Here is a 13,622-nt window from a genome sequence, read left to right as displayed (position 1 = left end):
TTAAAAACGAACACGTAATCCGTATCGGCATTGGAATATGGGGAGGCATGTAGGGACATAACCATAATACGATAGGGGCAGAGGTAGATTATCCCGCCACACAAATGTAGGCACTTATTGCCAATCCCGTGATGGCCAAGCCCGTGTTTGCGATAAGAAGGTTTACGTAAATATGCAGACATTCCTAGAATCAGGAATACATATGTAAATAAAGTACGGCAAAGCACGATACATAAGTAGCGAAATGATGCTGAGAATGCTGAGAATTAATTTGCGCTATAAATCTCATTTGCCCCGATCACACGGCGACCACACCCCCTGGCGCCGAGGGGGTGTGGTCCAAAAGTTTACGGGATCCTCCCCCAGAGTTCATATGTATGATGCCGCCAACCGATTTCGATTATCTTGGTGCGTTCTCGAGTTATAGTGTTGACGGACAGACAGACAGACGGACGGACGGACAGACTAACTAACCGATCGCATAAAGTAGCTTGCGCTACTTAATAAATGAGTTATCCATTCATAGTTATTCATTACGAGGCCACCTTAATACATTTCCTTTCTTGGAAGAGCTTAACATATTCTAGGAAATGTGTACCTACACGTGGCGAGTTTGGACATGTCCATATATTACGTCGTTAAAAAAGGTGAGTGGGTGGTGCTAGGTCACAAATCTTATTTGTGTTACATAAGCTTAAAACAAGTAAAATAGGGATGGGGCGAATGGTGGTAACGAAATTTGTGTCGTTTTGACGACGTAATATACCCACGTTCCCATTTTTGTTACATAACTTGTTTTCTATATTCCATTTCTACCAAGAATTCAGAATTCCTGTTGTCCAAAGCTACATAATCGTACCCAGCGCTTCTATGACAATAGTCCTGCTTATTCGTTGCAAAAACGCTGGTACTGATTTGGCAATAAATTCATGAAGAATTGGTCGCGTTTTGTTTTCTGAGTGATACATTTTTCACTACTATAGTATAACTACACCGAAATGCTCGTTATTGCCGATTAATAAAAATCTTTCAACTCTGATAGAGATTGCAATGTTAAAGCTCGAAATCTCAATTTTTCTTCTATTTTTCTTCATACTTTTAATTTCCTCGTTAAAATTACCCACGCTCATAACCCAGCCTCGAGTGGGATGCACCTGGAAATATTCGATTCTGGAGGGAAACGAGAATACCCCCAATCGAATAAACCTGGATGAATTATTTTCTCACAGTGAAACACCCAAATTATTGGAGACTTTTATGGACACGGGGTTAATTCAACTTCACATGTCCTCCTCCATTTCTAGACGATGGAATCAATGCAAAGTTCACGTTGTGATTCTGAAGGATTATTCTTCCTCGCCTTATTTCCCCTTGGTTTCCGGAGGGGACAATGCTAAAACGCTGGTGTACATTTTACCCGATGGTTGGCCAATCCCTGGTCGAGTTATTAATAAGGACTGGCTCTGGCTGATTGACAGTATTCGTGACATTTTTGTTGTAAATGTGAACTATGATATAAATCATATAGCAATGTTGAGAGCGTTTCAACATCGACCCGCAGAAATAGTGGAATATGACTCATCACAAGGTATGAATGTCATGCTTTAGTTACATTATGTAACTTACATATTAGTTAGTCTAAGGTTTTCGCTCAAAAACAGGTACCCAAGAAAATCTAGCCAAATTCTTAACAATTTTACAGGAGTTCCTCTCCCTTCCGGAAATTTTAACCTTGCCAACATCTGGGTTCTTGAACCGACTGAAGCCACTAAGCCGAATATATACCCGTCAAGTATACTCTATCCAGCAGAACTACCCAACCTCACCGAACTCCCGACTTTAATCGCTCCACGATTTATTGTTCTCCACCAACTCCAAAAATATCTCAACTTTACCCCAATATTCGTTCAAGACATCCAGCTCGCTATCGAAGACCATGCGGAGCGAGGTGGTGTCAAGCTTTCCACCATTTTCACCCCGAAAATACTCGCATTCGGGTTCGGACCTAGGACAAAACACAACACTTTAAATCCTTTAATTACCACTTTCTTAAAAATCCGAGAAGAAGCCTTGCACATTTTATACTGCCAAAATGATCCCAGTCCTTACACGCCATCCGCCTTTTCGGAAATGTTGTTCCGCGCGTTTGACTCCTCGACATGGATTTGTCTCCTCGTTACGTACTTTGTTTGCGCCCTCACCGCAAAATTAATTTCTCCCCGGGATGCATACCCATTTTTTGGAATGACGTGCTTATTCTTTCGCCAAGAGTTGAACCACTTTAAACCCCTCCATTTAATCCTTAGCCTCGTCTTTATCCCGGTCTTGTTCCCGTACGAGGCGGACATCACGGCGCGTGTTATTTCGCCGGATGAGCCAAAGATTTACAACAATTTTCAGCAGCTAATTAACAATTCTTTCCATATTTTCGTAAATCAGGTACAGATTTGGAGTGACACCGTCCTTGAGTATGAGAGTGTCACGTATAAAATTGCCAAGGCAAACTTGGCTCAAAGAAATATGATGAATTTCATAGTTGCACTTCGTAAATTGCGTAAATTAGTTGAAGCTATAAATAAAAGGATAAAAGAACGTGGAGAAAAATTCGGACCATCCGAAAAAGACCCGGAGGGAAGTAAACACTTAACGGAGGATGGTAAAGACAAGTGTTCTCAAAATGGAGGTCTGCCCATGTATGCTCACAGATTTTTGAAATTAGGCTCAATTCATCAAAAATTTAATTAGTTAAAAGTTGCACAAGCAATTATGCCAAATGGGCACATTTTTCATATTTGAAGATTTCCATTCAAACACGCTTTGAATTTGACACATTTTCCACTTTTGATATTTTCTGCACATTTTTTATCCAAGTATTTATGTCAAATGTGCCAATTTTGAGATAGTTATTTCGCAAATTTCATATTAGTATTCAACATGTGAGAGCATACTTTGTGAGGCGTCCCTTGATCCTATGTACATCTAAATATTACAGATAATTAGCTAACCGATTTAATTTGGTGTTCAATTTCCAGACGGCTTTCAAATCGTTGATGTCGCCCTCGTTAAGACGAAGCAGAATTGTCTGAAATATGGCATCAGTCGGACATTTTATTATCGGAGGGCAGGACTAGAAAAGAAATGTCACCTTGTGAAGGAGTCAATTGTAACAAACGAACCTAGCATATGGACTTTCAAGCGGGACCGTGGCGGCGGGTTTATGCGCGGGAAGACGAATCAAATGTTTGAACATGGATTGACCGCTTTGTGGTACGAATCCCACGAAAGGGAAACATTGACGAGGCCAAATCTGATAAATTTGGCCTACTTGGATCTTCCCATTGAAGTTTTGAAGATACGAAAAGTAGCGTTTGTATTCGTAACGGCGGGTGCCTTCCTTCTGGTTAGTTTCGTTGTGTGGCTCGTTGAGAAGATTCGGCAGTGCTGGATCACCAGAAAGTTATGCTTGGCTCGGAACTACTACCGGCGTTGCTGTGGAGAAACCCAAGTTTTTGAATTCTTGCCTTAATTATGCTAAATCTAAGCTAATTAATTTAACCGAAATACTGTTATTTTGAAGTTTTATATTAATATTTTCGTGTGGGAGGATGTATGAAAATTTATGGGTTATGTTTATATGACCATAATTTAATACTACGTTCCACCATAATAATTGTATTTTAAAGATATACTTCTTTTATTCATAATAAAGTACTTCATTATTCATACTAATTACTTCATTTTGCCATGCGTAATAATGTACTTTAAAATAACTATAAAATTTTAAAGCTTGAAAAGCTTTATAAATTTTTCGATTTTTAGTCGACTACAAGTGCTTTGGAAACATATGCTGGAAAATGTATTATGTTGTTTTTATTGGTATAGGTTTATTGTTTTACTGTTTTTATATGTTGCTAAACCCTGTTTTCAAAAATGTTTACCCATCTTTTAGATAAAAATCGCAGAAACACTGAGAATTTTATCCTAATCAAAATTTTGTGTGTGAATTGATTCCGGTTTTCAGTATTAGATACGCAATCAAAACAGGGCACTAAAACACCTCGGGTGACGATTTAATGAAATCGTCCAAATCCAAATTATTTAGACTGTACGTGTGCATCCATATGCAAATACATTAACTCGTTATAAAAAAATCTTTTTCGTATCTGCTTTATTAATTTAATCAAGAATATTTAAACATGCCCGTATCGCAATTCGTAGGGGCTACACAAATTTTGACAACTAGAAGAAAAACTAAATATTTAAATTAAACCATGCTCGCCATAATACCTGTTACGATTGCCACAAAGACAAAAAGTGGTCCCGCTTTAACCGCAAAAGCTGCATTACAATCGTCTCCCGTACAGGTGCACAGATCCATCGTGGAATCAGCTGGTGGGTTTTGTGGCAGGAATGTGGGACTGAAAAGGAGGGGTTCAACGGCTTTAATCATTTGCCAAATGACCCCTTGAAGTGATCCTTCAGGTTTCGAACACCCACTGCTTCCCGCCACGCTGAGGAGGACGCATTCTCGCACAATCAGGGAAATGGAGTCGTTCACCTTCATTTCCATCGACACGCAGGCATCCTCTGCTGAGTCACACGGGGCTCGGAATGAGTCGCTCAGACTGCCGGTTTCACAGCCGGCGCCAAAATTAAACCCTGGCGGGAGTCGGTCGGGTGTGACACCTCTCAAATTAAAGCATTGGTAACACGAAAGCCCTGAAAGGGTTTAAGATTTAAAAAATTGGGATAAGTTTTTTTACTTAAGGCGCATTTGTGTCAAGGGTTTTGGATTTGATTTTTTTGTGTCTCAACTTTCCTGTATTCGAATAACCATCTTGAAACCTGGCGGTTTTTTCAAAATTAAAATTTTATTGGTTCAAAACACCGTAATTTTTTAAGGTAGGAAGCTAATATTTGAATGTATTTTATTTTATTCATATCTGTATTTTTTCATGAAGAAACAAATCAAAATACCAACCTATTAAGTTTGTAAAAGCAAAAAGTAACGATTTTTAGACGACATAAAACCGAAGTAGATAAAAATCTGACGGAGATGAGAGGTTTCAAAATCGTCACATGAACGAATACATGGAACAAAGGAAAGTTGAGGCATCAAAACTCAAATTCGAAAACCACATAAAATAAATACCACCTTAAGCTGGAAATTTGCTCTTTTTTACCTTCCCCACTGGAAATGAAGGCCGCCGCAAGTACGACGAATAGTAAGACGCCCCCTCTCATTGTATTTTGTAATTGGTATATGAATCGAGGTGAAGGGGCAATTTGTTAATAAATGCCAAACACGGTACTCAACTCCCTTTTATGTAAGCATAGTTTTTATCAAGAGATTGACGCATCTCAGAGATATGTGTGTATCACGTCAAATTACTTACTTAATTTGAGCGATTACAACAACACATTACTTTAAGCATTATTATGTGAACATTGATCCTTCTCTGAGAGATGTGCTCTACCTGTGTATAATCCCTGATAATGGAAAATCCCTGATAATGAGTCACGCATATGACTCAATCACTTCATTTATCAAAATCTGACGAACTTTTATAAACGATTTCACCTAAAAGTTCCGATTTCTCAGACCCTCCGTCCACCTTGTCATCTCCTTTTTACAAGTGGGGCTGTGGCGCGACAATGTTTACCCTCACACCTCCCTCAGCCGTGACATGATTTATGGACATCCCCTAAACACGCAGCAACAGTGTGGTTGAGATAATAACTATTTAAAAATAACGTCGATCTAGAGTTGAGTAAGTGGAGACCCAAGTTTTGAACAATGGAATTCTTCGTCCATCACGATTAGAAATCTAACCACCCCTCACTTACAAAAGGTTGTTGAATCATGCTTATCGAAACTTGGCTCCTCAGTGCACTCTAAACAAAATTTTAATGAATCATTACTGCGCGGAGTGCATATATGACTCTACCGCGGTAGTAATGATTTGGTATTAAAACAGTACTATATGGTAAAAAAATTAACACAAATTAGTGTCAAAATTATTACCAAAAAGTGATATTTTGTTACTAAATCAATACCAACATGGTGTAAAATTTTAATTCCGTCACGGTAGAGTTACATATATACTCCGCATGTTTTTTTTATTACCAAGTTGCTAAGAGTGTGGTTATCATTCATTCATACATCTGCCTTTGATCGGTACAGACAGTTTATCCTCTCCAGATTTAGTGGTACAATGCAATGTAAATTAATACAATTAAATATTTGTATTATTATTTAAACGTAAGCGTGTATATTTTTTTCACATTATGTAAATCATGCAAAATTCGCACGTTTAATAACGCCGGACGCATTTGTAGATTACCAAATTCAAACTTTAAATGGCAAGGTTTAAAAGCTTGTGGAAAATGTTTCCACTCGTTTCTGTCTTAAAAATTTTCCTTTGTCCGGATCGTAGCTGGCTGACGTCTTATTAACTTCTTTGTTTTTGTGAAACATGTCCCATCTTTACGGCAAAAATTAGCAGCATTGAAGCAATTTCTATTCTTGTTAAAGTTTTGTAAAAAAATGATTAATCTATATATGCTTAGGCTTGCATAATTTTTTTTCGTAGTGATGACGGTGTTATGCAATCTTTACAATAATCTTATCTCCATTATCCTCTTGGCAGGGGTGTACCGCAACTTGTAACTCACTACCACTGTATGGTACCCTAAATCCTAAAATTCCAAACGCATGACCTAGGATCGACCCCTTTGTTAAATTGAAGGTATTATGTAATGGGTAGATCATTTCTACATAAAACATTCCCCACTTTCACACTCGAAATTTTTCAGGAAAAATCAAAATATGCGCAAAAAAAAACATTTTCCAACTTGGAGAAACATCAGTATTAGTATTAGAATTTACAAGTTACCAATATTGTCAATATTTCAAAAGTTATGGAAGGTATCAGTGACTCCGAAATACAAATTGGTCACAGAAGGAAATTACGAAAAGTGAGAAATCCATCTTCTGAAAATCGAATCGTCTGATAGTCTCGCCGAGATTGATTACTTAGCTAGAAAATTTTCTCACATTAAATTCTATAAGAGTAAAGATACTGGCCCCATTTGGATGGAGTTTTGAAGGTCAAGGGGAGTCGCGTATGCCTAGATATTTTCAGTCCCTAGTAGAAGCTGGAATTCAGGGATGGCTCGATTATGAGAGACGGATGAGAAAGATTGACAAACATAATTCCAATTTAGAAGCAAATTTAAAAATTAAAGAAATCCAGCTAAGATTGGGCGGTGCGCTTATAGCATGATTTGTGTTGACTGGTTGTACAATTTCAATAGCAATGTTTGCCAATTGTGGAAAGTGTGGAAGATGCTATTTTTCAGGAATCATATTTGTAACTTGGTTCATCGCGTTAGTACAGGTAGGTTAGGTAAATAACGTCACAATGTAATAAATATTGCGATAGATTTGATTATGATTATGCTTTGCATTTTAATTGTCCAAAAAAGCCAAAATTTGCGTTATGAAGTTTATGAACGTCCCCTGATGGAAAATGTGATCTATAATTTGCACTTTTCTCCTTTGCGAGAAATATTTTACGGTGAAAATGCGAATTCTTGCTAAACATTTTCATCATAATTTGGTTTAAACTGAGCATTATGGAAAATCCTGAAACGCGTGTTTAATTATTTGTCTAAGGCTATACAATTGTCGTGGTTTCGTCAAAATAAGAGCGAGACTGCTGCTGGCGTCATCGCATTATCAGTGATTAAAATTACCTGCTAGCCGAGTAGATTTGCATTGCCGAGATGAATAGCTATTGATTTGAAGGGTTGAAGTGGATAGAAAACAAAGCCTACCTACTTCACTCTAACGGTGAATTTATATCCAGGAAAACACAGCAAAGAAAAGGTTCTTGCTACATATTCGTTTGTTAATGAATATGTATTAATTTATGAATATATATTATGTAAACATAATAAGGCTAAAAATACATATATGGAAATGAAAACCAACCTTTTTCATACCTCCTTCGCTAACGGCACAACTAAGGAGGACAACCCTTCACCGAAAGAATCACCGATTTCGATGCCCTTTGCATATCTTGTAGTATTTGGTGAGTCTAGCAAAAGTGAAGAAGGGTTTTATTCCATAGCCCCATTTGCGCCCACCTTCGGATTTCCGCAAATGCGGAAATCCGATTAAAATTGGATTTTTGGTGAATTTTTTAATGAACCAAAACAGGGCATTTATCGTGTTTTTGGCGCCTTTGAGTGGGTGCGGTGGGCACAAATGGGGCCATGGAATAAATCCCTTCTTCACTTTTGCTAGACTCACCTAGAACTCCAGCATATCCAAAGGGCGTAGAGATCGGTGATTCTGTCGGTGAAGGGTTGTCCTTCTAAATAAGTATAAATAAACACCATGTCACAAAGGTTTCTCAAATAAAATTACCCCAAAGCTTTTCACAAACTGAAATGCACAAACTGAAATAATCAAATTGTAGCATTCTTAAATTAAATATGTGCATGTGTTTGCACTTTATGTATGTATGTATAAGAATCCTGATTTTAGCACTGGTATCACAAGTGCAGCCTTAGAAGTAAAGAAACTTTTGTCACGCAGTGTACGCATCTCAAAAGTGGACTGCACAGACAAAGAGATACCCTAATGGTCACCATTCTTGACATATTTCGTCGAAATAAATGTCTAATATTATATTTATGAAAAGTGGACTAAAACTTTTACTCCTGTCCTTTACATTTAAGTAACTGCAACGGAAACGAGACCAACCCAATCTGTTATTCACCTTTTCCACACTCAAGTGAACTCGTTTTTAATTTTCTACATGGGATTTTAAAACGAATAAATAAACTAATAAAGCAAAATAAAATATTACTAAAATTAATATATAATATATCGTCGGCTCAGTGAGTAATCCAGTCAAGTCCAAACCGCAACAAAAAGAAATGCAGCCAAGTCCAAGTCGCGTCAAAAATAAATTCAGTCAAGTCCCGTACAAAATTGGTGACTTGACTGGGTTTATTTTTGACGCGATTTGGACTTGGCTGCATTTCTCTTTGTTGGGTTATGGACTTGACTGGATTACTCACTAAGCGACGCTATAGAATTAATAAATAATAAAATAAATAATTTGCCGTAAAAATTTTTACAGCGCAAATATCACTTAATACAAAATGGAGCCAGATGAGGGTCCCACAGAGGACGATGGGCCCCACATTATGAACTACTATTACGGATTTCTCGCATCCACCGTTGTCCTTACGAGTGATTGTCCATACGGAATATTGAATATGATCTGGGGGGTGGATCCATTCTGCCAATTCTTCCAATTTTTGGCAATGGAGATCAGCTTTTTTTTCTTCCTGGCGATCTACGTATTTCGGGTGTTGGCACATTACATGTACAAAGGAGGTAAGACAGTTTATACTTATTAAGTAGCGCAAGCTGCTTTTTGCGGTTGGTTAGTTAGTCTGTCCGTCCGTCTGGCTGTCCGTCAACACTATAACTCGAGACGGTTTGTCGCAGCGACCTGAAATTTTTAACACGTGTTCTTCACGGGCATAGGGTGACACCCTATTAAGGGGGTGTGGCCACTTTGTCGACATCATGTCGAAAAACCTCGCCATGGCCTAATTTCGGCACCTTTTTGGGCGATTGGCATTAAATTTAGGGAAAACATGTTTTTTGGTGTTTTTGACATGTCGCAATATGGCGACTGTGGTCAATTAAAGATAATTATTTTATCATTATTAATTGATGCTTGGGCATTATTAAAATAATGACTCGGTGAATTATTTGTTTCATTTTGTGATGCATTTTTGCGCTAGTAAGGTATCGTGCTTTGCCACACTTTATTTAACAAGGAACACTATTGACATGGGTGGAGCGTCCAGGGTACCCACTATGTTTTTTAGAATCTACTAGGACTTTAGATGAAGGATCCATTCATATTTCCGTGTAAAACTCATATTTGGCGCCGTGGCGTGGCGCCAAACTTAAAAATTAACGTTTTCGACCAATTTCAAACCTCCATTACTTCTGCAAATTCCGTGGGATTTTCAAAATTTTGGGCTTAAAATGATCACAAAAGTCGAAATTTTAAGAAAAAATTAAAACATTAAAAATTTTTATTTTTCGAGATATTTAGAAGATTTTGTCGACGAATCCCATGCCTCAAAATTTTCGAAAAAAATGAAACAATTATTTTTTTGAAAAATTTCATAGCATTCGAAAGTTCGACTCATTGTCATGATCTTGGCAAAAAATTTTGAAAATCCCTCCAGGATTTCAAAAGTAATGGCGGTTTAAAAATTAAAAACATTCAAATTTGGCGAATATTGCGCCACGCCACGGCGCCAAATATGAGTTTTACACGGAAATACGAATGGATCCTTCATCTAGGGTCCTAGTAGATTCTTAAAAACATAGTGGGTACCCTGGACGCTCCACCCATGTCAATAGTGTCCCTTGTAAGATGGAACTTGCACCATGTCCAAAAGTTTTTTCCCTGCCCAATTTCTGAGAAATGTAGATATTTCCTACACTCTTAAGAAAATCAGTAAGCGCGGTATTGATATATGACTTTACCACCTTTGTAATGATTTGGTAATAAATTTTAAAAAATAATACCATATGGTACAAAATTTAATACTACCACGTAGTATTATTCATTCCCGAATCTATACCAGGGTGGTACAACCGTTTAATACCGAGGCGATAGAGTTACATATCCATACTGCTAATTTTTTTAATACACAGTTTCTAAGAGTGTACGTTACGGACAATAACTGAAGTCTTATTTTACACATACATATTCCAATACCTTCCCGTCATTTTCCCAATTGTCTCACATTACCCCACGTTTCATTTCGCCTCGTTTCGAGATAACTCCCGCGTACTTTGAACTTATACGACTGTACCTTTCGATAGACACCCCACATGACAATTCAATTTGTCAACATGTGGCGTCGTCTACACGGTCACACACTCATGGCATGTCGAAATGATGTTGATTTTTGAAATCCCCGTCTCAAAATCCGTCTAATACGGTCGAAACAAAAAATTCGACACCAATTCGACACGCCGTCATGACCGTGGCGCCGTGACCTTACGACGTACAAAGCCCATCTTCGAACTCATCCGTACTTTAAAAATTAGAAGTACGGTGGCGAAAACCCCATCTTGAAATTCGCATCCGTTCTAAAGTTATCGTGGATACGGACAGATGGACGGACAGACAAGGCATTCCCATAAAGGGGTTTTCACCCCTTAATAATCCTACGTTATTAGCTATACTTTTTTGCTGCGAAATATTTGTGCATATATTTAATTTTTTATGCAAATAAAAATATATGAACATATTTTTAATTTTCCCATGCAAAATAAATATATTTGAGCAGATTTTTAATTTTCCCATGCAAAATAAATATATTTGAGCAGATTTTTAATTTTCCCATGCAAAATAAATATATTTGAGCAGATTTTTAATTTTCCCATGCAAAATAAATATATTTGAACATATTTTTACGCTTTCATGGAAGTTTCATGGAATTTTGTATCATCGTGGTGCATGAAACATGGAACCATTACGAATTCATGACGCGTGGAGGAAAAGTTGAAGAGAGAGAAACACAGACCGATTTCTCGGTCAAACTATTACACGAGCCCAGTAGTAGGGTACTACGAATTTGTAGAACCTCGAGCTCAGTTGCATACTGCTCCACTACTTTGCCCGAATCGTCACTTTAAATGCAAGCTGTCTATACTATGCACTGTAAAGCTGAAATAGTAGAGGTATGCCTAGACAAATTATTTCACATTTTGTGTTTTCTCAGCTTCTGATTCCTCGTGCTTTTGAACCGAGTGAAGGTGGCCGCCGCCTGAATCTCGAGTCGAGATGGAACAACGATGTTGGTCGAGCTTTCACGGTGTTTGCATTTGCATGAAAAAGTAAATTTCTATTTCATTCGTCTTTCTTTGAATAATAGGAAATAAATATAATTCACCTGTAAATAGTAAATCGTATAATATATTGTACGAATTGTCCCGTTTTTATGGATTTTGTAAATAATTCCGTCTTTTCTCGAAATATTAATAAAGTTATTCTGAGAGTTTTCATGCTCGAGATGCATGCAACTTGTTTAAAATATTGTTTTCTATTTCACCTGGAAAATCGTATGCATCCCATGAAACATGTCTACACACATGCGCAAATAATAGAACTAACAAAATGAAACGAAACTTGACACTTTATTAAGGGGTGAAAACCCCTTTATGGGAATGTCTTGTCTGTCTGTCTGTCTGTCCGTCTGTCTGTCCGTATCCACGATAACTTTAGAACGGATGCGAATATCGAGATGCGGTTTGCGCCAAAGTATTTCTAATTTTTAAAGTATGGATGAGTTCGAAGATGGGCATTGTAGGTATTAAGGTCACGACGCCTTGTCGAATAGGTGTCGAATTTTTTGTTTCGACGGTTTTAGACGTATTTTGGGACGGGGATTTCGAAAATCGACATCATTTTGACGTACGATGACCGTGTGACCGTGTAGACGACGCCACTTGAATTATGCCATGTGGGGTGTCTATCGAAAGGTATAGTCGTGTACGTTCAAACTACGCGGGAGTTATGTCGAAACGGGGCGAAATGAGACGTGGGGGGGGGTAATGTGAGATAATTGGGGGAAATGACGGGAAAGTATTGGAAGACGATGTGGGTGTGCCACAAGGACATTTACGTGTGTTTTCACCCCTTTGCTACATTTCGTTTGCAACGGTTTATTCATTTTAATGCAGACTTGACAACGGAAATTGTATTTGTTTCTTATAACCAATTCATGATATGCATATGCATGAAGAAGTCAGTCTTTGCGTCTAAAAGTCGTGAAGCAAGAAATAAATTTGACTTTTTTCCATGTAATTAATTTATGGTCGCATAAAACTTGTCTTGTGTTTTACAAAAATCTGGAAACGAATGTGCACATTAGGGCATGCAATACCGGGACAATTTTTCAAAACCGGTATTCGGTATTTTCGGTATTGGGACCTTCGGTAATACCGGTATTACCGATATAATTCACGAAATATTTTCTCATTGAAATTAATGCAAAAGGCATTGGTTTTCTAATATGCAAAGCATTATATAAATTTATAACTATATTCTTAGCGTTCCCCGTTACACATTCATTAGGTTTTAGCCTTCTGTATTCATAAATCAAGTTTTTGGGAATGGAATCTTAAAAAGCGGAAGTCACCCAAAGTGTTATCCCTCATATGATATGAGTCATATCGTCTCAGACTCAACAATAGTCGGAACATACCCAATTAGAAACTTCTTATGCAATCACTGTCCAGTATCTACCCACATATTTGAGAAATCCAGCGGTTTTAAAAATGTTTGACAGCCTTTGTCCAAACATTTAGCTGTTTTCAAACTTTCGAAGAGAATTTTCAAACTCTCTTTTACTTATTTTATACAGAAATTGCAAATCCAATCTTTCGAAGTTTGGAAATATTTTGATTCAATTTTTGAACAGTTGTTGAACTGTTATTAAAATCTTTAGGTTTTGAACTACTTAAGAGGAGACCATCTACATGTCCGCTTAAATTTGAATGCCAT

General features: G+C 37.5%; 1 protein-coding gene across 1 annotated transcript; it reads right to left on the bottom strand.

Moving 5' to 3' along the window:
- Positions 1-4,167: 4,167 nt before the first annotated feature.
- On the bottom strand, positions 4,168-5,281 carry LOC118439227. The gene is made up of 2 exons (XM_035860353.1): positions 5,184-5,281; positions 4,168-4,719 (listed from the first exon to the last, which is right to left on the bottom strand). Exons 1-2 carry the CDS (start codon positions 5,242-5,244, stop codon positions 4,265-4,267), a joined length of 516 nt encoding a protein of 171 aa, XP_035716246.1. The 5' UTR covers positions 5,245-5,281; the 3' UTR covers positions 4,168-4,264.
- Positions 5,282-13,622: the final 8,341 nt, after the last annotated feature.

Source organism: Folsomia candida, unplaced genomic scaffold (genome assembly GCF_002217175.1).
Source record: "Folsomia candida strain VU population unplaced genomic scaffold, ASM221717v1 Fcan01_Sc032, whole genome shotgun sequence".
NCBI classification, from domain to species: domain Eukaryota; kingdom Metazoa; phylum Arthropoda; class Collembola; order Entomobryomorpha; family Isotomidae; genus Folsomia; species Folsomia candida.
This window is presented reverse-complemented; position numbering and strand designations above follow the sequence as displayed.